The sequence below is a fragment of the Myotis nattereri genome, assembly GCF_964212035.1.
Source record: "Myotis nattereri genome assembly, chromosome: 11".
NCBI lineage: Eukaryota > Metazoa > Chordata > Mammalia > Chiroptera > Vespertilionidae > Myotis > Myotis nattereri.
The window spans coordinates 44,985,656-45,012,398 of record NC_138086.1 but is presented as its reverse complement, the minus strand read 5'-3'; the positions used below and the strand labels follow the sequence as shown (position 1 = coordinate 45,012,398).

The window sequence follows — 26,743 nt, the reverse complement described above, 5'->3', positions numbered from 1 at the left end:
TTATGACTATGCACATTTGATACTATACCAAAAATTCAACAAGTTGTCATTTATTGCTAATCAAACCTAAAGATTACTTTTCAGACTCTGAAATTAATATCAAAGAACCTTCTTCACTGCTACATTAAAATCCAATGATCTACCTTGCATTATGAATAATCTTTTACCCATGCATAATTTTAAAAAGTCATATACATACTGATCTTCTGAAAAGTACTGATTCACTAAGTTATGCAGATTTTCTAGATGTTGTCACATTTCATTTCAAATATTTTCTTAAAATCCTATTAGTTTATACCACCATAAATCTTACTATAATCCTGGTCATAAGAATATTTCCTTGTGCAATAATTTTTTAAAATATATTTTTATTCATTTCAGAGAGAAAGAAAGTGGGAAAGAGATAGAAACTACAGTGATAAAGAGAGAATCACTGATCTGCTGCCTCCTGCACGCCCCATACTGGGGATCGGCCCCTAACCTGGGCATGTGCCCTGACCAGGAATCAAACTGTAACCTCCTGTTTCATAGGTTGACACTCAGCCTCTGAGCTAGCAGGCAGGGCCCTTGTGCAATGATTTTATAAAATTTATTTTTACTTGTGTAAGATATTATGCTAGATGCTAGAAGTACAAAAAAGACACTTTTATCACAAAGTTGCAATTTAGGTAGGCAGAGAGAAGATACAATGAGATAGTGTATGCCAAACAAGTAATAAAAACAAAAAAGAGCCATATAAGTTAAAAAAAAAAAAAGAAAGAAAGAAAGACTGAGGTTCTTGTGAGTTGTGACAGGTTAAGAAGATAAAGCCTTCCCAGGACCTTGAAGGAAGGGTAAGATTTAGCAAAAAAAGAGAAAGCTGAGTGGAGTGGGGAAGGGGATTCTGGGGCAAAGAGAGCAGCATGGACATGGCAGACAGAACACACATGGCATGTTTCAGGTATATAAAAAAGAACAGCTTGCCCTAACCGGTTTGGCTCAGTGGATAGAGCGTCAACCTACAGACTAAAGGGTCCCAGGTTCGACTCTGATCAGGGGCATGTACCTTGGTTGCGGGCACATCCCCAGTAGGGGGTGTGCAGGAGGCAGCTGATCGATGTTTCTCTCTCATCGATGTTTCTAACTCTCTATCCCTCTCTTTTCCTCTCTGTAAAAAAATCAATAAAATATATATATATATAAAAGAACAGCTTAATTTGAACAACAATTTGTATAAAATGAAATTTAAAAAGCTTGAAAGTTTTTAAGTTCTAAAAAGCTTTGAATACATGTTTAAGAATTATATTTCACTGTGTAAGCAAAGAAGTGTTTCTTTCTTTCTGTTCTAGCATCAGACTCCCATAGCTGCATAATCTACTTCTAAAAAAACTAAATTTGTTTTGGAGCTACTTTTCTATCCTTTGCTTCTTTCATGTTATAAGCTAGTAAATATCAAATTTAACTCCCTTGTAATTAGGTAAGAATCTTTGAATAAATATATTCCCTGTTACTAATACTTGAAAAGCTTTAAGTTTGTTAGTATTTTAAATTTTAAGGAAATGTTTCACTTTTAGAAAAGTCTTCTTAAGTAACTAAACCCCATTAAAAGAAAGGAAACTCAAATCTGATCATAACTAGATAAGGCAAAAGTATCTGTTTTTCAACTTCAACTAGTGAATCAGAGCTTAAGAACTTTGCTATAGGCCCAGTCCCTGCAATTTGTTGATAAGTACTTTTCTAGAATCAAAATCATTGTAGCAACAAAAATATGTGAACCAACCTCACTATTAAAACTTTTGGTCTAATTTAGACTTAATTTTAAAAAGTCATACCTAATAATTTAAGCATATTCAATTTTAGAAATTTCAACTCACTACAATACCATATAACACCCACATCTGTATGTATATATTTTCAAGGATCAGGGTTTTTTCCCTCTTTCACTAATATGTTTTTCTCCCTTGACTAATTTATTATCAACTTGTTTATATATAGTAATACTTACCCTAATATTCTATTCATTCCATGTCTAGCAGCATAGTGTAATGGAGTATTGTGCTGGTAGGGTTCCCCATAAGATGTATTAGGATCAAGGGATTCTTTTAGCTGAGGGTTGTTTTCATATATTTGGCAGGCCAGGTTTTCATCACCATTGATGAGTGCTTTACGAAATTTGGTGGTTGTATTTCCCATGTTTTGTTTTGTTGTTTTTTTTCTGACAGGCAGTGGCACTTTTTTCCTCCCCCTTCAGCCACTTCTTGAATGCTTCTGCAACATGTTTCACATTCTAATAGAGAGAAAAAAGATCAAATGAGACTGGGAAACAATAATTATGAAGCAGTATCCTAAAGAAACCATCACAATTAAGAACACTAATAAAATCTAGAAAGAGAAGGTAAAGTGACAACTTATACTAGCATTACATTTATCTTACTAGCCAAAAAAGTCTCAAATTTTTAACACTGTCCAAATTAACTTCTTGTTAAACTGTAACATTTTCCAGTACAGAGACTGCTAAGGTTTCACAGGCTGTACTTTGTACTATTAAAGTTATTTACATACAGTAGCTTTTCAATGTTCCTCTTTACATGAGCAGGAAATGCATTTAACTGAATTTTATGGGTGAATGTATGTAAATTTCTATATAAACTATGTATAAATCTGACTCTACCAACTTGTGGGATAGTGAAAAATGTAGATTTTTATTTTTGCTCATATAAGAACTAAAGAATAGATGTTAAATTGAAACTGCTCAGTACTTATAAGGACATCAGAGAAAAGGTTACAAATGTAAACATATAGGACCATACAACTCAAGTGGTTAATGAGATAGTCACAGTGAAGTATTAAAACTGACTATACACAGAACAATGGAAACTGTTTATTCTACCTTAAGACCATTACATTTATTTCTACTATGAAGAATTTAAAACAAAACCGAAAACATCAAATACTTGCACATACTATGTTTAGAAAGAGGCTAAGATAATAATTATATGGGCATTAACTACTGAAACAATGTGACGTGGGCAAAGGAAGAAGGACATGGAAACAATCACTGGATTTGGAGCTCAAAATCTCTTATCTACTTACACTAGTTGTGCAATTTTGAGCTATTTACCCTCTAAAAGCCTTGGATTCCTAACTGCACAATAAAAGAAAATGACTATTCCTTTAAAAAAATATTTTTATTGATTTCAGAGAGGAAGGGAGGGAGAAAGAGAGATAGAAATATCAATGATGAGAAAGAATCATTGGTCGGCTACCTCCTGCACACCCCACATTGGGGATGGAGCCCACAACCTGGTATGGGCCCTGATTAGGAATCAAACCATGACATCCTTGTTCATAAGTTGACGCTAAACCACTAAGCCACACTGGCAGGGCAGAAAATGACTATTTCTTAAGGATGGCTGTGAGGATTATAAGTATTTTATTTAAAGTACCTACCACAGTCCTTGACTAGTGTATTCAATAAATGCTAGCTTCCTCCCATTCCAAGAAATGATTCTGAATCTACTCTTGAACTATGATCAAAATAAGTGATAAAGGAAACAGCATATGCAAAGGCAGGTATAAAACAAAAGGCTTATTCAGTACGAATGAAGTTCAAGTTCTCTAGTGTTGAACTACCAGGAAATAAAACAAAATACTAGGTTGGGCCCAGACTGAGAAACTTTTACTTTAACCTGTAAAGAACAGATAATTAAAGGCTTTATGAAGGGCAGTGATATAATTATTTTATGCTTTGGAAAATTAGTTATTGTGACATTGTAGAAGATAGATTAGAGGGAGAAAAACTTAGAAGGAGAATACAAGAATCCATCATGTCACCCAGTTAACTCAGTGGCAGGCTGGACATTAAAACATAGCATTAAGAAAAGTTGAAAATAATACGTACTTTTTCAACAGAAGCTTTGTAGAGGCAGTAACAGTTTTAACAGAATACAAATTATAGGAGTGAAAAACAAATTAGTTTTGTTTTGTTTTTTAATGTTTTGGCTTTTAGAGAGGAAGGGAGCGGGACAGAGAGATAGAAACATGGATGAGAGAGGAACAACACCTATCGGCTACCTCCTGAAAACGCTTTACTGGGAATTGAGCCTACAACCCAGGCATGTGCCCTGACTGGGAATTGAACCAGCGACCTCTTGGTTGCTGGGTCAATGCTGAGCCTTACTGGCTGGGGTGGTTTATTTTTCTTTTTAGTTTTCTGTATAACAGAGGCTCTCAACTTTGGCTATACATTTAATAACATGGGGAACTTCACTGACCAAGCTACATCCCAGATAAATAAAATCAGAGTCTCTAGTGGGAGGCACCCAGACCTTGGAATTTAAGCTCCTGAGGTGAGTTCAATGTGCACACACCACTGTATAAAAAGCTCCTGAATACCTCTAGCTAAATGTTATATCTGAGTATGGAGATCAAGGTGAGCAGGCAGGATAAGACATCTGTTAAACTTATTTCAGAGATAGGTATTAACTACCTACTTACTACAGCAGTAGACTTTCTGGCACACAACTATACTTAAGAAGGTCATCATTTGGCTCTTTTAAAGGTTGTTACTGACTTTTTACTCTAAATATGCAAATACATATACATAGAATGTTTTGAAAATATGAAAAAAGAAAAAGGACAAAAACTCATTGTCTCTTTACTGCAAGATAACCACTATTAGCATTTTGATAAATAACTGCCTTATTTATAATGTACATAACTATGTGTTTGTATGCATATGTACTATTTATATATACTACTATATAAATACTAGAAACCCGGTGCACGAAATTCGTGCAAGAGTAGGCCTTCGCAGGTGTGGCGGCTGCCTGGATTCCTCCCTTGCAGCCACAGTGCCTGCCTGGATCCCTTTAATCTGGGACAGCTTCCTCCATCCCGTGGCTGCAGCCCCAGCTTCGTCCAGAAGGACATCAGGTCTAATTAGCATATTACACTTTTATTACTATAGATATACTATAAATACTTATATACATATTGGATCATGCTACATAATTTTAAACAATTTATTTAACTTTCTAGAGAGTTGTTAAACCTTTATCATAAAGTCATTTATCATCTCATCTTGAATGAGGAGCAAACTCCCCCTCCCACAATCTATCAAAATATACTATAGCCACTTTTGGGATTTTTTAGCAACAGCCTGGATTTTATTTTTCTTTTGTTTTTCATAGAATCTAGGAGCCATATGTTTATCCTTAGTGAACTAATTTGTTTTGTTGTACTGCTTTAAGCACTTTAAGAGTTTATTATTCTTAATGAAAACTCCATTCAGTTCATTGTATATTTTTATTTATAAAAAAATATAAAGAATATCATATGGAAAAAAAAACATATGGGTTCTAAAAGGTCTTTCCTAAGGATTTGGAAACTTTCAGTTGTCTAGCCTTATCTTTCTTCCCTGACAGACTATAGCTCAAATTATGAACATTTCAGAGTTTTCAATTACACTAATAAATAACATTTTCATTGAATTACATTATTACTTTAGAGAAATATCCTATATGAAAATAATTTCTACCCAACATGTGAAAAAAGTATCTAAGAAAGCAATTATATCATCATGGGAGTACTTAGTTAAAACAACCAAGATACTTTAAAAAAAATCAATAATACTCTAAATGTGCATTTAAATATTACTGTTACTCATGTTGAAAGCATAATGGTATCTGGAAATCTTTTTGTAGTTCTCAGTTATTTTTAAGTATGTTTCATTTTTAAATATGAATTCAATAAGCCTGAAAGTCACCAGGAAATGCATCATTTAAAGCAGCCATAATTCTATTCTCAGATTTATTTTCACAAGTCTTGCCAGATTTGTCCTTTTACTTTTTCACAGCTATAGCAGCATAACCTGAAGTGACTGTTCCCCCTTTATTTTTGAAATCAAACACTTAAGTACTATTTCTCCAACTCTAAGATAAATCTATATAGAGAGCTTCAAGATACAAGTGATAGATTATCAAATAACTTCTTATTTTGGGCTTTTAAGTTATACAGGAAAATCCAGGTGAAGCTTCATCAATGACTAGTAAAGCACAGCACTTAATAAGTATTTAATGAAAAAAGTAAGAAAAATACACCGCCAATGAACACCAGATAGCTTTCCCTAATTTTTCATTAACTTTTAAATGTGAAGGGCTCTATAACTCTTGCTTTAAACCTTTGTCTCTCAACTTGCCCATTCATAGGTTAATAATCAGTGCAACAACTCAAGTGCACTTAAATTAATAAACTACCGCCAGAAACCTTTTACAGAAGATGAAATACTTCAGATATAAGTAACATCTAATTTATCTGTTTCTACAAAAGTAAATTATCTTAAAGTCATAATTATGGATTGAAACTGTTGACCTAAACAAAGTAAGTGACTCCTATTTTTCACTTAACAGGAAGAAGACCCATTATTGCACATGCGTACATACACACATCATCCTGCAACTTTCTGCAGTTAAGAACAACTCAACTCGCCGAAACCGGTTTGGCTCAGTGGATAGAGCGTCGGCCTGCGGACTGAAGGGTCCCAGGTTCGATTCCGGTCAAGGGCATGTACCTGGGTTGCAGGCACATCCCCAGTGGGAGGTGTGCAGGAGGCAGCTGATCGATGTTTCTAACTCTCTATCTCTCTCCCTTCTTCTCTGTAAAAAAATCAATGAAATATATTTTTAAAAACAACAACTCAACAACTAATAACAACAATTTCAATCTACAACTAAACATTCCTTTAGCCAGAAGAGAAGCAAGTAGAAAGTTCACTCAAATAGTATATCCAATCCCACCCCCGTCTTGAAATCAGAAAGATGTGTCTCAAAGAAGAAAATTCCAAAAAGCTCTACGTCCAAAGAAATGCTCTAATTGTTATTACAATAATACTGAGTAAAAAGGAGAGGATGGTTTTAAAAAGACTCTAAAAGAATTATCAAGGTGTAAAGTAAAAAAAATAAATAAGGAAGAAAGTCATGAAAAGTCAATATACTACAACAGACAGAACCCATGTGGGCAAATAATATATTAAGCTATCAACTCTGTTCATTCACTTATTCCATAACATGTAGTAATTTTTATTACCATGCACTAGAATCATGGGGTGGGGAGGGTGATTTCAAATGGTCTAGAAAGGACAAGGCCAGAGCGAAAAGTTTAAATACATACAGTTTACTATTAAGGACCATAGATTGGTTTTGAAACTGTGCTAAGCCTAATGTATTAGCAAGAACTGTGACCGCAAGGAAAAGGGGGTAATAGTCAGAAAGTGCTGTGTTCAAATCCTGTTTCTATTTTACCAAGTAACTTAATCTCTTTCAGTTGTTTCTTCACCTATACACCAGAAATATTAATATTTATTTTCTTCAGTTAACAAATATAAGTGAACAAACAAATAGAAACCAATGCATCTACAGAGTTTATATTGCAGTGGGATCATAAAGATGAACATTGTAAGGTTTTTATTTTATTTTGTTTGTGATAGGGAGCCATTACAGGTTTTAAGCTAGATCTTTTTCAGGCTTTAGCATTTTAAAATACATTTAAGATTTATCTGTGTTGATGCATGAATCAATAGTTCAATCCTTTTTATTGCTGAGTAGTACTGCATTTTGTGGATGTACCACTGTTTGTTTAACTATTCACATATTACAGGACATGCTGGTTGTTTCCAGTTTGGGGCAACTGTTAAGTAAAACTATGACATTCACATACAGTTTTTGTGTAAATATGTGTTTTAATTTTCCTTGGGCAAATATTCAGGAGCAGAATTACTGGGACATGTGGTAAGTTGTTTAACTTCATTATCTTGGTTAGCACTTTGAACCATTGGATTTCTTTTTTTTTTATCACCCTTTCAGTAGCCTTTCTAATGGATGTACTGTGATACACAATGATACTAAGTTGCAGGATACAAGATCAATATGCAGAAATCTACTGCATTTCTATACATGAATAACAAACTATGAGAGAAATTAAGAAAACAATGCCATTTACAACTGAATCAAAAAGAATAAAATACAGTCATGAACTACATAACAACATTTTGGTCAATGATGGACTGCATATATAATAGTGATCCCATCTATTATATAAAAAGCCTGTGGTCGTCATGCCATCACGAACGACCAGCAGGAGGCTGTGGATGGGGGCCTGACTCTGGAGGACTTGACTGGAGGCATGGGTGGGTTTCTGGGTCCCGCCTCCCACAGCGGTGGCGATGGCCTCAGGACTCTTTCTGGGTCCTGCCGAGCCGCTGGACTCTGGGTCCTGGGTCTTGCACGATTTCACGCACTGGGCCCCTAGTCTATATATATAAAAGCCTAAGCAACCCTTTGACTAGTAGCTATGACATGCACTGACCACCAGAAGACTCAGTGCACAGGCATGGAAACAGAGAACAGATTGATGAATCTCAGAGGGAACGGGGGAGAGGGGAGAACAGGAAGAGATTAGCCAAAGATCTAATATGCATACTAGAGGCCCGGTGCATGAATTCTTGCACTGGCTGGTTTCAGCCCGATCCCCCCAGGCCAGGCTGAGGGACCCCACCGGTGCACGGGTTCGTGCACTGAGCCTCTAACAGTGGTTCTCAACCTTCTGGCCCTTTAAATACAGTTCCTCATGTTGTGACCCAACCATAAAATTATTTTTGTTGCTACTTCATAACTATAATGTTGCTACTGTTATGAATTGTAATGTAAATATCTGATATGCAGGATGGTCTTAGGCGACCCCTGTGAAAGGGTCGTTCGACTGCCAAAGCGGTCGCGACCCACAGGTTGAGAACCGCTGCTCTAGTAAGATTATAATGCAGTTGAAAAGTTCCTATTGCCTACTGACGTCATAGCCATCATAATGTCATAGCGCAAAGGTTGCAAAAAGCAACAAGGCTGTGATTGAGATGGCAAACAACTTTAATGTGACCATGGATGAGATGACATTGAGGAGTTCCTAGAGGTGGTTCCTAAGAAATTGACTAATAAGGAGTTGTTGGAACTGGAACAACAACAACAATAAAAACATAGCTGAAGAAAAGGCAAAGGAAACTGCAGGAGAACATAAGAACCCCAAGAGAAATCACAGTGAAGAGTTTAACAGAAGCTTTTGCAGAACTCAACAAGTTCCTTAAAGTTAGCAAACATGGACAACAACACTGAAAGGTTTTCTTTAACTATTCACAGTGCACTATCTGCTTACAAGTAAATCTATGATTTAAAAAAAGAAGAAACAAACAAAGTAAATCACAGGAAACACATCTCTGAGAAGAATGACACCTTCTTGAGGAAGCCCTTAGGCAGGTCCTCCAAGAGGTACTCCAGAAGAAGGCACTGTTATCATAGGACAGTGATAGCAAACCTTTTGAGCTCGGCGTGTCAGCATTTTGAAAACCCTAACTTCACTCTGGTGCCATGTCACATATAGAAATTTTTTGATATTTGCAACCATAGTAAAACAAAGATTTATATTTTTGATATTTATTTTATATATTTAAATGCCATTTAACAAAGAAAAATCAACCAAAAAAAATGAGTTCGCATGTCACCTCTGACACGTGTGTCATAGGTTCGCCATCACTGTCACAGGATATGACAGTTCAATGTATATTACTGCCCCTGAAGTCCTTCCAGTAAAACAAGATGTAGAGATGGAAGACAATGATACTGATGACCCTGACCCTGTGTAGGTCTAGTCTAATGAGTGTGTTTGTGTCTATGTTTTTAACAAAAAAGTTTATAAAGTACAAAAAATTTTAACTTAAAAATTGAAAAAGCTTATAGAAAAAGGATACAAATAAAACTATATTTTTGTATAGCTGTACAATGTGTTTGTGTTACTACAAGAGTAGAAAAGCTTGAAATTTTTTAAATTTATAAAGTAAAAAAGTTACAGCAAATTAAGGTTATTATTAAAGAAAATTCTTTTTTATAAATTTAGTGTAGCCTAAGTATATACTGCTTATAGAGTCTACGGTAGTGTTCAGTAATGTTCAGTCTTAGGTCTTCATATTCACTCACTGTTAACTTATTGACTCATCCTGAGCAACTTCCAATCCCGCAAGCTCCCATTTATGGTAAGTGCCCTATAGAGGTGTACCATTTTTTACCTTTTATACTTTATTTTCACTGTATCTTTTCTATGTTTAGATATACAAATACACTGTATTACAATTGCCTACAGTATTCACTACAATATGCTGTACTGTTTTTTAGTCTAGAAGCAACAGACTATACCATGTAGCCTAGATGTGTAGTAGGCTATAATATCCAGTGCACTCTGATGTTTGCACGATGACTAATGAGGCATTTCTCAGAATGAGGCATATCCCTGTTGTTAAGCAACACATGACTGTACTCTATTCTGCTACTGTAGCTTGAAAGCCATAGGCAATATGTAATAGAATGGGTGTGGTAGTGTTTGTACTTCATTTACAAAAATAGACATGGGTATTTGGCCAAGGGGCTACAGCTTGCCAACCTCTGATTTGATGGAAGGAGCAAAGCATAGACAATTTGGGTTGGAATCCCAAATTTATTACTTCCTAGTTCTAGCATAAATCACTTAGCCTCTATGAATCTCAATTTCCTCATCTGTAAAATGGGGATAAAGCCACCTACCTTGAAGAATTGTCATGATTACCTAGATAAAGCAGGTAATACAGTGCCTAGCACATAGCAGGTACTCAATACATTTTATCTTCCTTCCCCTATCAGGATCTGCAAGTCATACTCATTCTTTTCAAAAGACAGTAAAACCTTAAGAAAATTGTCACCAACTCTATGTTCCAGATCAGGAATAATAGATAACTGGTAGTCTAGACTTTATGACTTAAAAGATGTTCGACCTTTGGGAACTATGTTCAACTATCTTCTGAACCAAAGTAACTGCATTTTCACTAGTTTTCTAGGTTTCTGTCAATATTAACAAGTCTCTCCTATGTAATTGCACTTAAAAAATGCTAAGTGAAGGGCTGCAGAATTTAGTACAAAACCAGGAACAATACATAGAATCTCATATTGGGAGCATATGGAACGAACGAACACGAACACACACACACACACACACACACACACACATCATTAGCAGGGAGCAAGAGATCTTAGTCTAAAATATTGCTAAAAATGAAGTATGGTTTACGAAATTTGGGATTTAGCCTGCCTAACTGCATATTAAATCGAAGTCAAATATGGCTTTACTCTTGGTAGCTTCCTAGAAGAAGTTCATGAAAATTCAGTCTATAGGAAAACTTATGAGTATTAGCAAATACTATGACAATGATCTAAGCTGAGAAAAATCTTTTAACAAAGAAAGCAACTTCCCTGTAATATGCACTCCAAAATGAGAATTAACTGTTGTTATTACAATATCTTAAAATATGGCAGAATTCAAAATAAAATGGCTACATAAACACAAAGGTATTATCATGATAGCACTAAAAAATTATATGTGGTAGTCTGGCTGCCTGAGGTTTCTCAGCAATCAAGGAAAAAGAGATTAATCCAACATATATATGTTCTACATATATTCTGCTGCTCTTGTTACCTTTTATATCGATATGGCTTTCACAGTGTGGAAAAGGACACAACAGTTAGAAAAAGAAGAAATGAAAACAGCTGCAAAGGGCAGCAGCTGACTGCCCCTTTTTGCCAAGCTGGCAAGTGAACACTGAAAATAGGTAGCATGAGGGCCACAAGTGGAAAAGAGTTAAAACTTGGGGTACAACTAATATGTGAAGCATCGCTCTCACTTTTCCATTTCCTATCAAAACATAATTATCTGCAATTATCACAAAATACAGAACTCACACAAACATATTTTTCAGTTAGCTAAAATTTTTCTTAGGCAATATTCAGCTTTCATACATTTGAATTTTGACTACTCAAAATATTATGTGTTATACTTCAACTCTCCCTTCACAAGAATTTCTTATACTTTGAATTCAGAATTTCATAGTGCTGAAAAATTAACATTTAAGGCTGTAATGCTATGGTGCTATGGCTGCTTAATTTCAGCAACTTTGGCATCTCTGATTATTCAGCAATGTTTGTGTTCACAATTTTTGAATAATGTATTGTCCTTACTTCATAAACATAAGTGAAAATTTTAAATTGGTAGTCTTCTATCTTAGTATTAGGAAGTTGATGCAATTGAAAAAAAGTCAAAATTACTTACGTTTCAAAAGGCAAACCTTTAGCCTCAAACTTGAGGCTCCCTAAACTTAAATAAACTGTATATCCAACTGAAAAATAATTATATACTATTTATGGAAGTTTAGAAATGTATAATCAAATATTGTTTATAAAGGTAATAATTTTTACTGTTTGCAAGCAGTATTAAATGCTTGAAATCTTTAAAAAATGAATTGTAATTGGAAGTTATATGTCTTCATGTCAGGGAACAGAACTGTTCCCTAACATATCTCTAATAATTATGAATATTCAAATTTAGTACAAGTTTACAAAATAGGATTAAAAGAGAAGAAATCCCTTTCTTACACTAACCACAAAGCATAAATAAAATGTCTTAAAGTCAGTGAGTCTATATGGCTTTGCTATATCCATTTAGAGGACTCATTTTAAATTGTTATGGGTAGATATCTAGAAGTATTATATTGAGTCAAGGTATAACACTATTTAGCTGCTAGGAGCTCATACTGTTTTTTATCCATTGTCTTGCTAAACCTAAAGTAATTTATCATGTTAAACTAAGTTTATTCAATATTACAAATTCAGCCCCATTTCTCTGAGGATGTGCTTCAGCGGTTCTCAACCTGTGGGTCACGACCCCTTTGGCGGTCGAACGACCCTTTCACAGGGGACCATCCTGCATATTAGATATTTACATTTTGATTCATAACAGTAGCAACATTACAGTTATTAAGTAGCAACGAAAATAATTTTATGGTTGGGTCACAACATGAGGAACTGTATTTAAAGGGCCAGAAGGTTGAGAACCACTGTGCTACCCTATTCTACAGAAAAGGGTTATTAACATTGCAGGTCTAAGATGGCTGTCCTTAAAAAGACCTGCTTACAAGATTGGCCCTTGAATGGTGTCTAGAAACGTGGATTTAAGGAGGGTGTACACCATTCCACAATTGATTGGTGTTGGCTCACTGTACCTAGGTTGTTTGTATAAACAACATGGTATATGCTAAGCATTTGCTTGTCCTCTGGGAGCCCGGAATTTTGGTACATTCTAGGCAAAATTTGCCTACATAACCAGCCTTCAATAAAAGCCTGTGCACTAAGTCTCTAGTGAGCTTCCTTTGTAGAAAACATTTCACATGTGTTGTCATAATTTGATGCTGGAGAAATCAGACACATCCTGTTCGATTCTATGGGGAGAGTACTCACAGAAACTTGTGTCTAGCTTCTTTTGGACTTTGCCCTAAATGCATTTCAACTTGCTGCTTTTGCTGTAATGAATTTGGGTGTGAGTGCAACTACATCCTGCATCTTGTGAGTCCAAGAGAATCACTGAACATGGAGGTGAGGTCAGAAGTGGTCACAGTGGTGTCAAAAGTGGGATTTGCTAGACTACCCTGGACTCATTAAATTATGGTGGCCAAAACCGGTTTGGCTCAGTGGATAGAGCGTCGGCCTGCGGACTGAAGGGTCCCAGGTTCGATTCCGGTCAAGGGCATGTACCTGGGTTGCGAGCACATCCCCAGTGGGAGGTGTGCAGGAGGCAGCTGATCGATGTTTCTCTCTCATCGATGTTTCTGACTCTCTATCTCTCTCCCTTCCTCTCTGTAAAAAAATCAATAAAATATATTTAAAAAAAAAAAATTATGGTGAAAGCATTGTTTGAGAAATGGAAGACTGAAAGAGTGGGGAATGAGCCTTCGGTCCCTGGATAGCTGTGAAGTTATCCATGATATAAAACAGCAGCTGAGCTAATTTCTGTTATGAGAAATAAGGTTGCCTATGAAATTTGAAATGGTTGGTTTGCTGAACCTCTGGCTGTTTTGTCTGTACTGGCCAAAATGCGGGGATGAGGGGTGGGGGGGGGGGGGGGGAATTACATCCCAGGTGATATCTTTGATTTTTGTTCTTTTCTGAAGGTTGGAGAAAAAAGGGCCTAAACATTCCCAAAGGTGAGCTTTGGGTAGGCCAAAAATGTTTAAAGTTTGCATTGTTCTCTCCTACAAGTGAGAGGAAAAAAGGGTTATATCAGTTGCCAGGGCTGGAGCAAAGTTTTAGATAAACCCGGGGGGGTAGCGGGGAGAAGTGGAGGGGGCTACACTTCAACAGTTCCTTTAACCTAGCTGCTGCTGCAGCAAACGCAATCCTCTAGCATTATGCCAGGATATACTCCCAACCCAAAACACACACACACACACACAATGTTAACCATGTAAATGTTAAATTTACTTAAAGGATTATTTATTATGTATATATTATTGATTTCAGAGAGGAAGGGAGAGGGAGAGAGAGATAGAAACATCAATGATGAGAATCATTGATTGGCTGCCTCCTGCACACCCCTAACTGGGGATCAAGCCCACAACCCGGGCATGTGCCCTTGACCAGAGTTGAACCTGGGACCTTTCAGTCAGCAGGATGACGCTCTATCCACTGAGCCAAATTGGCTAGGGCTAGCTCAAGGATCTTAATGAGAGCTTCAAGGGACTTAGTGAGAATTTCAAAAACACAAAAAACGACCAGTCAGAAATTAAGCATACACTAACTAAATAAAGAATAATTTACAGGGATTCAACAGTAGAGTATTCCAAGAATCAAATCAATAATTTGGAATATGAGGAAGTAAAAAACACCCAATCAGAAGAGCAAAAGGAAAAAAGAATCCAAAAATATGAAGATAGTGTAAGGAGCCTCTGGGACAACTTCAAGGGTACCAACATTCACATTATGGAGGTGCCAGAAGGAGAAGACAGAAAACTTTCCCTATCTGGTGAAAGAAATAGATTTACAAGACTAGGAAGAGCAGAGAGTAACAAACAAGAGTAAACCAAAGGGGGCCACACCAAGACACATCATAATGAAAATGCCAAAGGTTAAAGACAAAGAGAGAACCTTAAAAGCAGCAAGAGAAAAGTAGTGAAGAAGATGACAACATGCAATATGAACAACAAAATGGGATAAATACAAACAATTGAATGTAAAAATCAAAATAAATGAGCAAGGAATCTAATGAACAAAATAAACTGATGAATAAAATAGAACCAAAAGAATGGAAACATGGAACACACTGAGGAATCTCAGAGGGAAGGGGGGAGGGGTAACAGGAAGAGATTAATCAAAGAACTTATATGCATACTAGAGACCCGGTGCACAAAATTCGTGCACTGCGGGGGGGGGTGTGTCCCTTCAGCCTGGCCTGAGCCCTCTCGCAGTCCATGAGCCCTCAGGGGATGTCCAACTGACGGCTTAGGCCCGCTCCCCGCAGTTCAACATCCTTAGCACTTGCCAGCCATGAGCCCAGCTTCTGGCTAAGCAGTGCTCCCCCTGCATTGAGCATCTGCCCCCTGATGGTCAGTGCACGTCATAGCAGCTGGTCATTCTGCTGTCAGGCCGACACCAACATCCCCTAAGGGGTCCCGGATTGCAAGAGGGCGCAGGCCAGGCCGAGGGACCCCACCGGTGCACAGTCGGGGCTGGGGAAGGATGCAGGAGGTTGGCCAGCCAAGGAGGGACCATGGGAGGGCTCCAGGGCATGTCCAGCCCATCTCGCTCAGTCCCGACTGGCTGGACCCCAACAAGAAGCTAATCCACTGGTCAGAGAGTCTGCGCCCTGGTGGTCAGTGCACGTCATAGCAAGCAATTGAGCAGCCTTAGCATATCATTAGCATATTATGCTTTGATTGGTTGAATGGACGACCGAACACTTAACATATTAGGTTTTTATTATATAGGATTATATAGGATAGGCATTACCTATGGACACAGACAATAGTGTGGTGAAGGCTTGGGGTGGGGTGGGAACCGGTTGGAGGGAGGGCAGTGGGGGAGAGAAAGGGAGCATTTGTAATACTCTCAACAATATATTCTAAAAATTTGCAATGAGGGAAAAAAGGGAAATTTTTACAAAATGCTTTTTTTGTATTTTGTGGCTGTCACATCTGGATGTATGAGAAAACTAACATAAAATATTATGTGCTTATAATTTCATAAATGCTCATCCCAACCAGAAAAAGCTGCAATTAAAAAGAATATCGCAGTGGGACAAAACTTCCATGCCTTTTGTTGCTGGTGAGCAGATGCAATTTAAACTCTTTAAATATTAGAAACAGAGTAAGTCTCCATAACTGATTATTTTTTATTTCAGCCTCTGCAAGAAAGAAGGCAACATAAAAAGAGAGGCAATCTCTAAATGTAGATACACTTTTACAGTGCTAAAAAGCAGTTTTTATTCACTAATGAGCTCTTATGAAATCAAGTTCCTGATTCCTAGAGGAAGATGCTCCTTCAGCCTGATATGTATATTTTTGAGTCGGTCAATTTGGACTCTAAGACTGACAAGATAAAAGAGCTAAGGAAGCCTTGCTTGTTACTTGTATTTGGAACACAGCTGTCTTGGCCTTGTAGAGTCTTGGATCTGCAAATGACTAACTGCTAGATTTGTTGGAATTCTAAATTCAGTTTCCAACAGCCTTGGCCTGACTGATAAAAAAATGAAGCTGTCAGCCCTGGCCAGTTTTCTCAGTGGTTAGAGAATTTGACTATGGACTAAAGGGTCACAGGTTCGATTCCAGTCAAGGGCATGTACCTTGGTTGCAGGCTCAATACCCTGCCCCAGGTCCGGATGCATGCAGAAGGTAACTAATTGATGTGTCTCTTTCACATAGATGTTTCTCTCTCTCTGTGTCTCTTCTCCTCCTTTCTACTCTCTCTAAAAATCAAAGTATCCTTGGGTGAGGATTAACAAACTACAAACACTGAAGCTGTCTGATATGGGCTGCTTCAGCCTCAGCACAAAGCTCAGCTGAAAAGAAGGCAGGCAGTGCCTCAATGAACAGAATTTGGACTCTGGGAGTGTTGCAGATTTAGGACACTCCTTTGTGGGGCCCTAAACTATGAAAACATCCTTAGATGCTGGCTAGACTGTCTGGTTCACATCCACATGCCCCACAAGAAATGACTTACTCTCTGATGGGAACATCTAAAATTAGGCTACTGATCAGTTCTATATTTCTGATTCAGAGGCTAATTGCATTCCTAACTTGTGCTTCCTGCCAAAAGCTGCAAGTTGGAGGAGAGCATATCACAAGGAGTGTGACCCCTCCACTCACTTCACTCCTGACAGACTGGATTCTGGACTTCTTCTGAGAGATTAGTTACAATTTACAACAATGGACTGATAGACTGGCTCTACTTCCCTCACCTTTCTCCTGGTAGATACACCTTAATGAAGCATTTTAATTACTAAATATAGGGAGAGAGAGAAATACAGTTGTCAAAAAAAAGAGAGAAAAAGAGAGAGAGAGAGAGAGATTGATTTTGACCTTTTTCAGACTGCTCACTAGATAATAATTAGGACAAAAAAAGAGGGGAAATTATGTTATCCCATTTTTAATATTTTTGAAAAGTCAGGATTTAATCCCGACCAATTCCTGAATGTAATGTATCTTTCTGGTTAAATTACATGAAAATGTTTTTCTACAAAAATATTTCTGTATCTTTTAAACCCAATCTTTGTGGATAAAAGGTCTGGGTGAGAACAGGTGACGATTGAAAAATATAGTTATGATTGCTAAATAGGGCACATTCATTTTGTAACAAAAGAGACAAAACAAAAATCTAGCATCCTAGAAGGCATGGGAAAGGGTATTAATGATCTGTTTTTTAGAATTTTTTTTTTTTTACTTTTTTTTTTAATTGTTTACACTATTACAGTTGTCCTCATTCCTCACCCCCCTTTGCCCACCTCTACCCAAACCTAAACCCCACTTCCCTCTGGCCAACACCACACTGTTGTCTGTGTCTATGGGTTATGCATATATGTTCTTTGGCTAACCCCTTCACCTTCTTTCATACAGTCCATCCTCCTCTTACTGAAGGAATTGCCAATGCCGCCTTTACAAGAAGCTATGAACATTTTGAATTCAAACTGAGCTATGATCACACCTGACAAACTTACTACAAGACAGCATAGGGTGGCCTAGTTCCCGCACTTTCCATGCAGACTATCTCGAGATGTCATTAGTATTTGTGAGAAGGATGAACTGATGTCATGGACAAGCAAATCTGTTTGGTACTGTCTGCCTTCAGGGAGTCCTGAAACCAAATACTGGACTGAATTAATTGGACTAGACTGGGAACCGTAGGGTCGGAGACGACACAGTAAGTCACGCTGAGGGTTCTTTAACCTGTACTGCCTAATAATATATGTCCTTCTTGGAGTATACTAACAATGGTGAATTAGTTGTTTCCAAAGGTGTTATGTATGGCCTCTGGAATTGTACTATTTTTGTGTGTAAGCTAGAAAGGAGATAAGAGTTTTGAGATGTCATATTTTTAAAAGAATGGTTAGAGAAAGTGACATTTGAGTAAGGAGGTAGTGAGCCATGTGATATCTAGGGGTAAGAGTATTCCAGGCAGAGGAAACAGCCAATGAAAAGGAGCATGCCCTAGGCTCTGGCCAGTTAGGGCATCGTCCCACTACACCAAGGTTGCAGGTTCGATCCCCAGTCAGGGCACATACAAGAATCAACCAATGAATGAATAAATAAGTGGAACAACAAATCTCTCTCTCTCTCAAAAATCTTTTTTTTTTTTTTTTTTTTTAAAGAGCATACCCTATCTGTTCAAGGAACAGAAAAGAGGCCAGTGTTACATAGTGTAGAGTGAGGAAGAAAGTAGTATCTGAAGAGATGTAATGAGGGCAGGTGAACTGTTTAGAGTTTTGAAGGGTCATCATAAATCACTAGGCCTTTACTCTGGGTGAAAAGGGAAGCCACTAGAGGGTTTTTAGCAAAGGAATGAAATGACCTGATTTAATTTAACAGGATCACCCTGGCTGTCTGTCTAAAAGACTAATGAGGGTGGCAGCAAGACTAGAAACAGGGAGACTATTTAGGAAGCAGCAGCCCTAATCCAAGTACTAAATGATAATGGTAGCTTGGACCTGGGAGGCTGCAGTGGAGATGGTGAATCGTGATCAGATTCTGGATGTACCGTGAAAGAACCAACAGAATTTGCTGGCATCTTGGAAGTAGGCATTGAAAGGGAAAAGACAAGAATGACTCTAAGTTTCTTGGCATGTGCACCTGGAAGGATGGAGTTACCATTACTGAGAGGGGAAGATTGCAGGAGGTGAGGTATGAGAAGGGGGAAATCTACTTATTTTTTAACATGTAACATTTGAGAGGCCTACTAGATGTCAGGCAGCCCAAAGGATATACAAATCTGAAGTTGAGGAAAAAAGGTCTGGGCTGGAGATATAATTTGGAGGTTGGCAATGTATAGATTGTATACTTTTTGTATAAACAATTTAATGTTAAGATATAAAGCCACTGATGTTGGCCCTGGCTGGGTAGCTCAGCTCAATTGGTTAGAGCATTGTCTGTGATACCAAGGTATCAGCCCAACCTTTCTCTCTCCTTCCTAGTCCTCCCTATTCTATAGGGAAGATGATGTTCTTCCAATCAGAATGTCATATCCTAACTTTTTAAGTAATTCTGTGGATGTCATGTCAAGTCACATTTCAGAGCAAGAAGAACCCTCAGAAGATCTTATCCAAATGTATCAACTTACAATTGAGCCCCGGAGAGTCACATGGCAAGCACATACTTACAAAATTAGAGACACCAAAGGATAAAATTATTATCTCTAGCCATCTTTATTTTGCCTGTGTCAAACTAATAGTTTAACAGATTAACAAGGGAAAAAAGGCCATTAACATTAGTAAGAATGCTATTCAGTTATCTAATGACAGGGCATGCTATGCCAGTCTTGTCCTCCATCGTCCCATTAGTTCAATATTAAGTTTCCCAGAAACTAATCTCAAGACTATTTACAACACTACTTAATTCAGATAATGTGGCAATTTTTCTGACCAACATTTATCTTCCTGGTTATACTCTATTCAACAGAGAAACTGCTTGGAGAAAGCCTGGAGCTCCTTTGATATTTTGTGTCCCAAGCTGAAGACCTTTTTAATGGTACTCCAATCTTATTTCACAAGGGTTCTAGGTAACTGACAGGTAACATATTGATAATTAAATAAGTGCTGTGGAAGGCAGCACAGTATACATGGAAAGAATATGTGCTTTGGAGCATTGAATATCTTCTAGGTTCAAGCTTTAATTCTGGTCTTTACTTGCCCTCACTTTATGGGATAGAAGCCATAATATTAGTATACTGCCTCATATTGTTGATATCTAGTCTTTACCTGGTAGTTATTTTAAAATACGAACTACTTGAGATTAGGAACTATTTTTAATATCTCTTTATCCCTCCCCCCATTATATTCACAAAGGTACTCAATAAACACTTAATACAGACTAGATATTAATACATCAGATAAACTTCCTACCTAATAGGTGCCCTTGGATCCAGATCTCACTCCCTAAAGCATCCACTCTCCTCTCCCCCCATCACCACCACTCAACTAGCTTAACTTTATCAAGTCCAATCTTGTCCGATTCCATTTTAAAACCTTCCCAAGGCTCCTGGCTTTTAAGGATATAAGGAAAAGTCCTGCTTAAACCAGAATTTATCTCATCATTGCCTATCTCTGATAACTCCCACACACCAGTGAACTCCTGGAATGTTCTTACCATCCCCCTACAAGTTCCTCCTCAATAGATTAACTCCTCCTAGTCACTTAGCTTAGAAACCATTTTCCTATCCTGATGATAGTTCTCTAACTCTCAACCAACATAGTTAGATGTCCTGCCTCCCCAACTTGAAAATACACTCACTTACCATCAAATACTGTAATGAAATGTTTAATCTGCTTCCCCAGTTATCTAGTAAACTTCTTGAGGACAAGAATCACATAATATTCAGTTTTATACTGGCGTATAAAACACCTTTCATATTATCTATTGAACATAATGATAAAGTCCTATGTTCTCAACATTAGTTTTCAATTTGAGAATATAATCATGTTTATTTCCCTGTTTTCTTACAAATAACTTTGGAGATGGGGGAACTATGGCTGTCCAACAGGTTAAAGAAAAAGATTCTCAGGCCTTATTCTACACACACATTTATTATGATTCAGAAAGCAAAATCAGCATTATTTTTTTCAAAGAAAGAAAATATATTTCACAAGAACTTTCTCTTATGGGGGACCTGCTTTGTCTTGGCCCCATTCCCAGAGCATAAAAAGTTGCTGCTCAGCCTGGAATGCCATTCTGGAACCAAGAGGTGACAAATACCTGCTATGATGACTAAACAGAAAGATATATAAGTCTATATTCCTGATAGCATCATGGAGCCACCATACCACGCTGGACTGCCTACCTCTCTAACTTCTCATTAAAGAAAATGAACCACCTAATTTGTTGTTGTTTTTTTAATAAGTCTTTATTGTTCAGATTATTACAGTGGTTTCTCTTTTTCTCCCCATAGCTCCCCTCCACCCGGTTCCCACCCCACCCCATGCCCTTACCCCCCCCCCACCATTGTCCACATCCATAGGTGTTCTATTTTTGTCCAGTCTCTTCCCGCACCCCCACACCCCCTTCCCCCAAGAATTGTCAGTCCACTCCTTTTCTATGCCCCTAATTCTATTATATTCACCAGTTTATTCTGTTCATAATTTTTATTCACTTGATTTTTAGATTCACTTGTTGATAGATATGTATTTGTTGTCACTTTGTTGTTCATAATTTTTTTAAAAATATATTTTATTGATTTACAGAGTGGAAGGGAGAGAGATAATGAGTTAGAAACATCGATGAGAGAGAAACATTGATCAGCTGCCTCCTGCACATCTCCTACTGGGGATGTGCCCGCAACCCAGGTACATGCCCTTGACCGGAATCGAACCTGGGACCTTTCAGTCCGCAGGCTGACGCTCTGTCCACTGAGCCAAACCGGTTTCGGTTGTTCATAATTTTTTATCTTTATCTTTTTCTTCTTCTCTTCTTAAAGAATACCCTTCAGCATTTCATATAATACTGATTTGGCGGCGATGAACTCGTTTAGTTTGTTCTTATCTGTGAAGTTCTTTATCTGACCTTCAATTCTAAATGATAGTTTTGCTGGGTAAAGTAATCTTGGTTATAGGTTCTTGCTATTCATCACTTTGAACATTTCTTGCCACTCCCTTCTGGCCTGCATAGTTTCTGTTGAGAAATCAGCTGACAGTCATATGGGTACTCCCTTGTAGGTAACTGTTTTTCTCTTGCTGCTTTTAAGATTCTCTCTCTGTCTTTTGCCCTTGGCATTTTAATTATGATGGGTCTTGGTGTGGTCCTCTTTGATTTCCTTTTGTTTGGGGTTCTCTGCGCTTCCTGGACTTGTAAGTCTATTTCTTTCACCAGGTAGGGGAAGTTTTCTGTCATTATTTCTTCAAATAGGTTTTCAATATCTTGCTCTCTCTCTCTTCTTCTGGCACCCCCATAATTGGGATGTTGGTATGCTTGAAGTTGTCCCAGAGGCTCCTTACACTATCTTCATATTTTTGGATTCTTTTTTCTTTTTGCTTTTCCGGTTGGATGTTTTTTGCTTCTTCGTATTTCAAATCTTTGACTTGATTCTTGGGATCCTCTAGTCTGCTGTTGGATCTCTATATGTTATTCTTTATTTTAGTCAGTGTATGCTTACTTTCTAATTCGTTCTTTTTCATATCCTTGAGGGTCTCACTGAATTTCTCAGAGCTTTCTAGAAGATTCTTGAGCAACCTTATAACTGGGGTTTTGAACTCTATATCCAGTAGTTTGTAATTTCTGTAATTTGTGACATGTTTCTTTGTCTGTAATTTGTGACATGTTTCTTTGTCTCCACATTTTGGCTGCTTCCCTGTGTTGATAGAGTGGCTTTGTGTATTATGTGTCCTATAGGGCCCAGTGACTCAGCCTCCCCAGTCACCTGAGGTGGACGCTCTTGGTGCACCCCTTTGTGGACTGTGTGCACAGTCTTGTTGTAGGTAAGCCTTAACTGCTGTTGGTATCACTGGGAGGAATTGACCTCCAGACTAATTGGCTGTGAGGACCAGTTGTGTCTTCAATGGGAGAACTGCTGTGCTGGAAACACCCTTATGGGGCAGGACTTGCTTCAGTGGGGCTTTGGTGCTCACTGAGTCTGCCCCCGAGTGTGTCTCTTATGGATCTGAAGAGTTGTAATCTGGTGCGGTCTCACTGACCACTGGGTACACTGGCTCTTGGATCTCTAAGAAGATGCAAAGTCAGCCACTGCCTGAGGCCACCCAGAAGGAACTACAGAGAGATCTGCAGATTCCTCCTCTGTTTGGGGTTTAGAGGTGCCCAGATGAGGTGCAGCTGTGAAGCAATGCAGGCTGCTGACGAGCCTTAGGCCTTCTTTTGCATGCTCTGGGGTTCTTTGACCCAGTTGCAGTTTGTTAGGTTTTAGATTGCAAAAGGGCAGGCTATTCATATGCAAAAGCCTCTGAGCACAGCTTGGGTGGGGAGGGGTCTCAGGGAATCATGGGGCGGTGTAGGCAACAATGGTTGCCCATCAGCCCTGCCCGATAGGTCCCTGGGTCTCTGTGTGCCGCGGCCTGGTGCAGGAACAATGAATGCTGCAAGCACCTCTGAGAGAAAGCCGCCCTCATGTTCTGGCCTGATGCAAGACAGTCCAGTTTCTCCCCATATGAGTCTGGGTCCCTAGAGTCTTGCCCTGAACTGGAATTCAGAGCAGTCAGGAGTTTGTATCTCCCCCTCGATTGAAAAAGACCACAGCATACCCAGTTGCCAGCCCATTTTGCGCGCCTCCATACCTCCGTTCTTCCGCACCTCCTACCAGTCTAGATGTGCTTTTCTCTTTCCCTCTAGTTGTCAGACTTCCACTCAGCCAGCCTTCCCATGGTTCTGGATGATATCCATTTTGTCTTTTAGTTGTAGTTTTGATGTGGTTGTGAGAGGCAGCTAGTTCAAATGTTTACCTATGCCGCCATCTTCCCACCTAATTTGTTAATACCACACTTTAAAAATCATTTCCTAACTGATAGGAAAGATAACATAAAGTTGGAAGAAAAGTTAGGAAAAAGTTAGTAAAACCTAGAATAGGAGAGAGATATTCTCATCAAAAGTCATACAGAAAAAGATAGACATTAATGACTATATGAAATACAAAAAAAGTATGGTATATAATACCATAAACTAAGACAAAAACAAAAGACAAACAACATATTTACAAACAAAGCTAAAGGATTATATCCATTATATATGAAAGAGAACCAACAAACTGATAAGGAAAAAAACTCCAATAAAAAAAAATGAGTAAAGATATGAATAAGCAATTCAGAGAATTGAAGAACCAAAAGGACCAACAAGTACATCAAAAGATGATCAGCTTTACAAGTAGTTAGGAAAATGCAGAATTAATAAGAAACAAATTTTATACATATTTTATTGTCAAAGAAAAGCATCAGATAACATCAGCTTATGGGGGAAAGTTACTCTCAGATATTAATGATAGCAATAATAATTGTATCAACATTTCTGGAAAATAATCTGGCATTATTAAAATTAAAACAATATATATTATATACAAGACTAGAGGCCCGGTGCATAAAACTTATGTATGGGTAGGGTCCCTAGGCCTGGCCTGCTCTTAGGGCTGATCTTCCCCGGCTGCTGGCAGCCAGCCCCGCCTCCTGCCGCTGCTGCCACAGTTGCCCTCTGTGTGTGGAGCGACTGGCGGGGCTATCAGCGCCACAGCACCGCTAGCGTCAGCCACCACCCACCCTTGGTTCCTGGTACCCCATAAGGCGATTGGAGCCTGCCGGCCAGGGGACCAAGAGGTTGGCTGTTCCTACCCACTCGCCGGCCCTGTCTCCCCCCTCGCCACTGGTCGCTCTATGTGGGGCAACTGACAGAGGACTGGGGCCCTGGCAGATGTGCCACCGCCCTCCCCCCTCCCCCCGGTTTCCCACTGCCTATTGGGCGATTGGAGCCTGCCAGCAGGAGGGGGGGGGGGACCGAAAGGTTGGCCAGCAGGCCCCGATCATACTGGGGGCAGCTCCTGCATTGAGCATCTGCGCCCTGGTGGTCAGTGCACGTCACAGCTGACTGGTCGTTCTGCCACCTGGTCGATTTGCATATTATGCTTTTATATATATAGATATTTGCTGCAATCTTGTTCATAGTAAAAGACTAGAGACAACCAAATGTCCAAAATGAACAGATATGCTTTCAGATATCTACTGCTACAGAACAAACGACCCCAAACTTAGTGCCTCAAAACAATATTATTTCTCAAAATTCTGTAGGTTGGTTGGATGGTTTCTTTGCTGCTTTCACCTCTGGTTCCTCTGCAGGTACATTGAGCTAAAGGGTCAGCTGAGTGAGTAGGTCCAAGACAGCTCACTTTCATGTCTGCTAGTTGACACTAACTGTCAACAGAGGCATACTTGGTTCTCTTCCAAAAGACCTTGTCCTCTTACAGGATAGACCAGTTTCTTTACATGGCAGTTGCAGGAGGGCATTCCTTGAGGGCCTTTTAAGGACCAAGCTCCAGAACTCATATATCATTTCCACCATATTTATTGGTCAAAGCAAATCACAAGGCCAGCCAAGACTCAGGAGATGGAGAAATAGATTCCACCTCTAGCTAGGAGAAGCAGCAAAATCACATTGCAAAGGGGACTGCATACCAGGATGGGAGGAATTTAAGGTCATTACTCAATCTACTACAGGTCAGGAGGGTTTGTGTGTATGTGTCTGTGTCTGTCGGGATGTATATACACATATGTGCATGCACACAATGAAATACAACATAGTTGTTAAAAACCAAAATGTAGAACATTTACTATAGTGTGCTATCATTTGTGTCTGGGGAAGTTATGTATCTATTTCATCATATATATGCATGTTTATAAATCCTTGGTAAATTAATTAAAAATTAACTAATGAAATACTGAGCCATGCAAAATAGTCAGCATGCTGGCTGAAGATGCAGGACACTGAGGGCAAGTTAGGAAGGCCAGCAGAGGTCTGAGCCAACTGGCCCACAGCCAAGAATAATGGGATGCTGAGTGGGGATAGGGAGTTGCAAGGAGTTGTGGACCCACAGAGACATAGCCAGCAAACCCAGCAGTCAATGATGCAGGGCAGGAGAGGAAGATACAGGGTGGTCTACATGGCAGGGAGAATGATAACTCAATGAGCGAGTAAGTAAAACCATATTGAGCTTAATGTGAAGCCAAGTTTTTTATGCCAGAGAAGGCATTTATAAACATGGAAAGGAGGTGGACTAGAAAGAAGCCTGGGGAACTGGACTGGAATTGGAAGTATAGAAACATAACTTACAGTTTTATAATATGTACAGGCATAGAAATAATTATGAATGTATGTGAGAGTGTGCATATATATATATATATATATATATATATCATACTCACATACTCATACATTTCCTACTTCCTATAGGCTGGGGTGGGGAATGCCTGGCCCATGAAATCATTTGGTCTGGCCCTGCCAAGGCACTGGGGGTGAGTTAATTAAATGTTTGACCAAATATAGCAGGCTAATTTTTCAGTTGATAATTTTCTATGGCCCAAGAATGATGTTATAAATATCCAAATGGCCCTTGGCAGAAAAAAGGTTCCCCACTCCTGCATAAGGAATGACACCTCAGTAGCAATGAGCACACTAAGCCCCTAA

General features: G+C 38.6%; 1 protein-coding gene across 1 annotated transcript in view; it reads right to left on the bottom strand.

Annotated features, from left to right (window-relative positions):
* ANKIB1 (ankyrin repeat and IBR domain containing 1) overlaps positions 1-26,743 on the bottom strand; it is a 123,002-nt gene that overhangs the window by 90,435 nt on the left and 5,824 nt on the right. The window contains exon 2 of the mRNA XM_081102338.1: positions 1,985-2,266. Coding sequence (XP_080958464.1) covers positions 1,985-2,172 — 188 coding nt within the window. The 5' untranslated portion in view covers positions 2,173-2,266. The remainder of the gene's footprint in view (positions 1-1,984; positions 2,267-26,743) is intronic.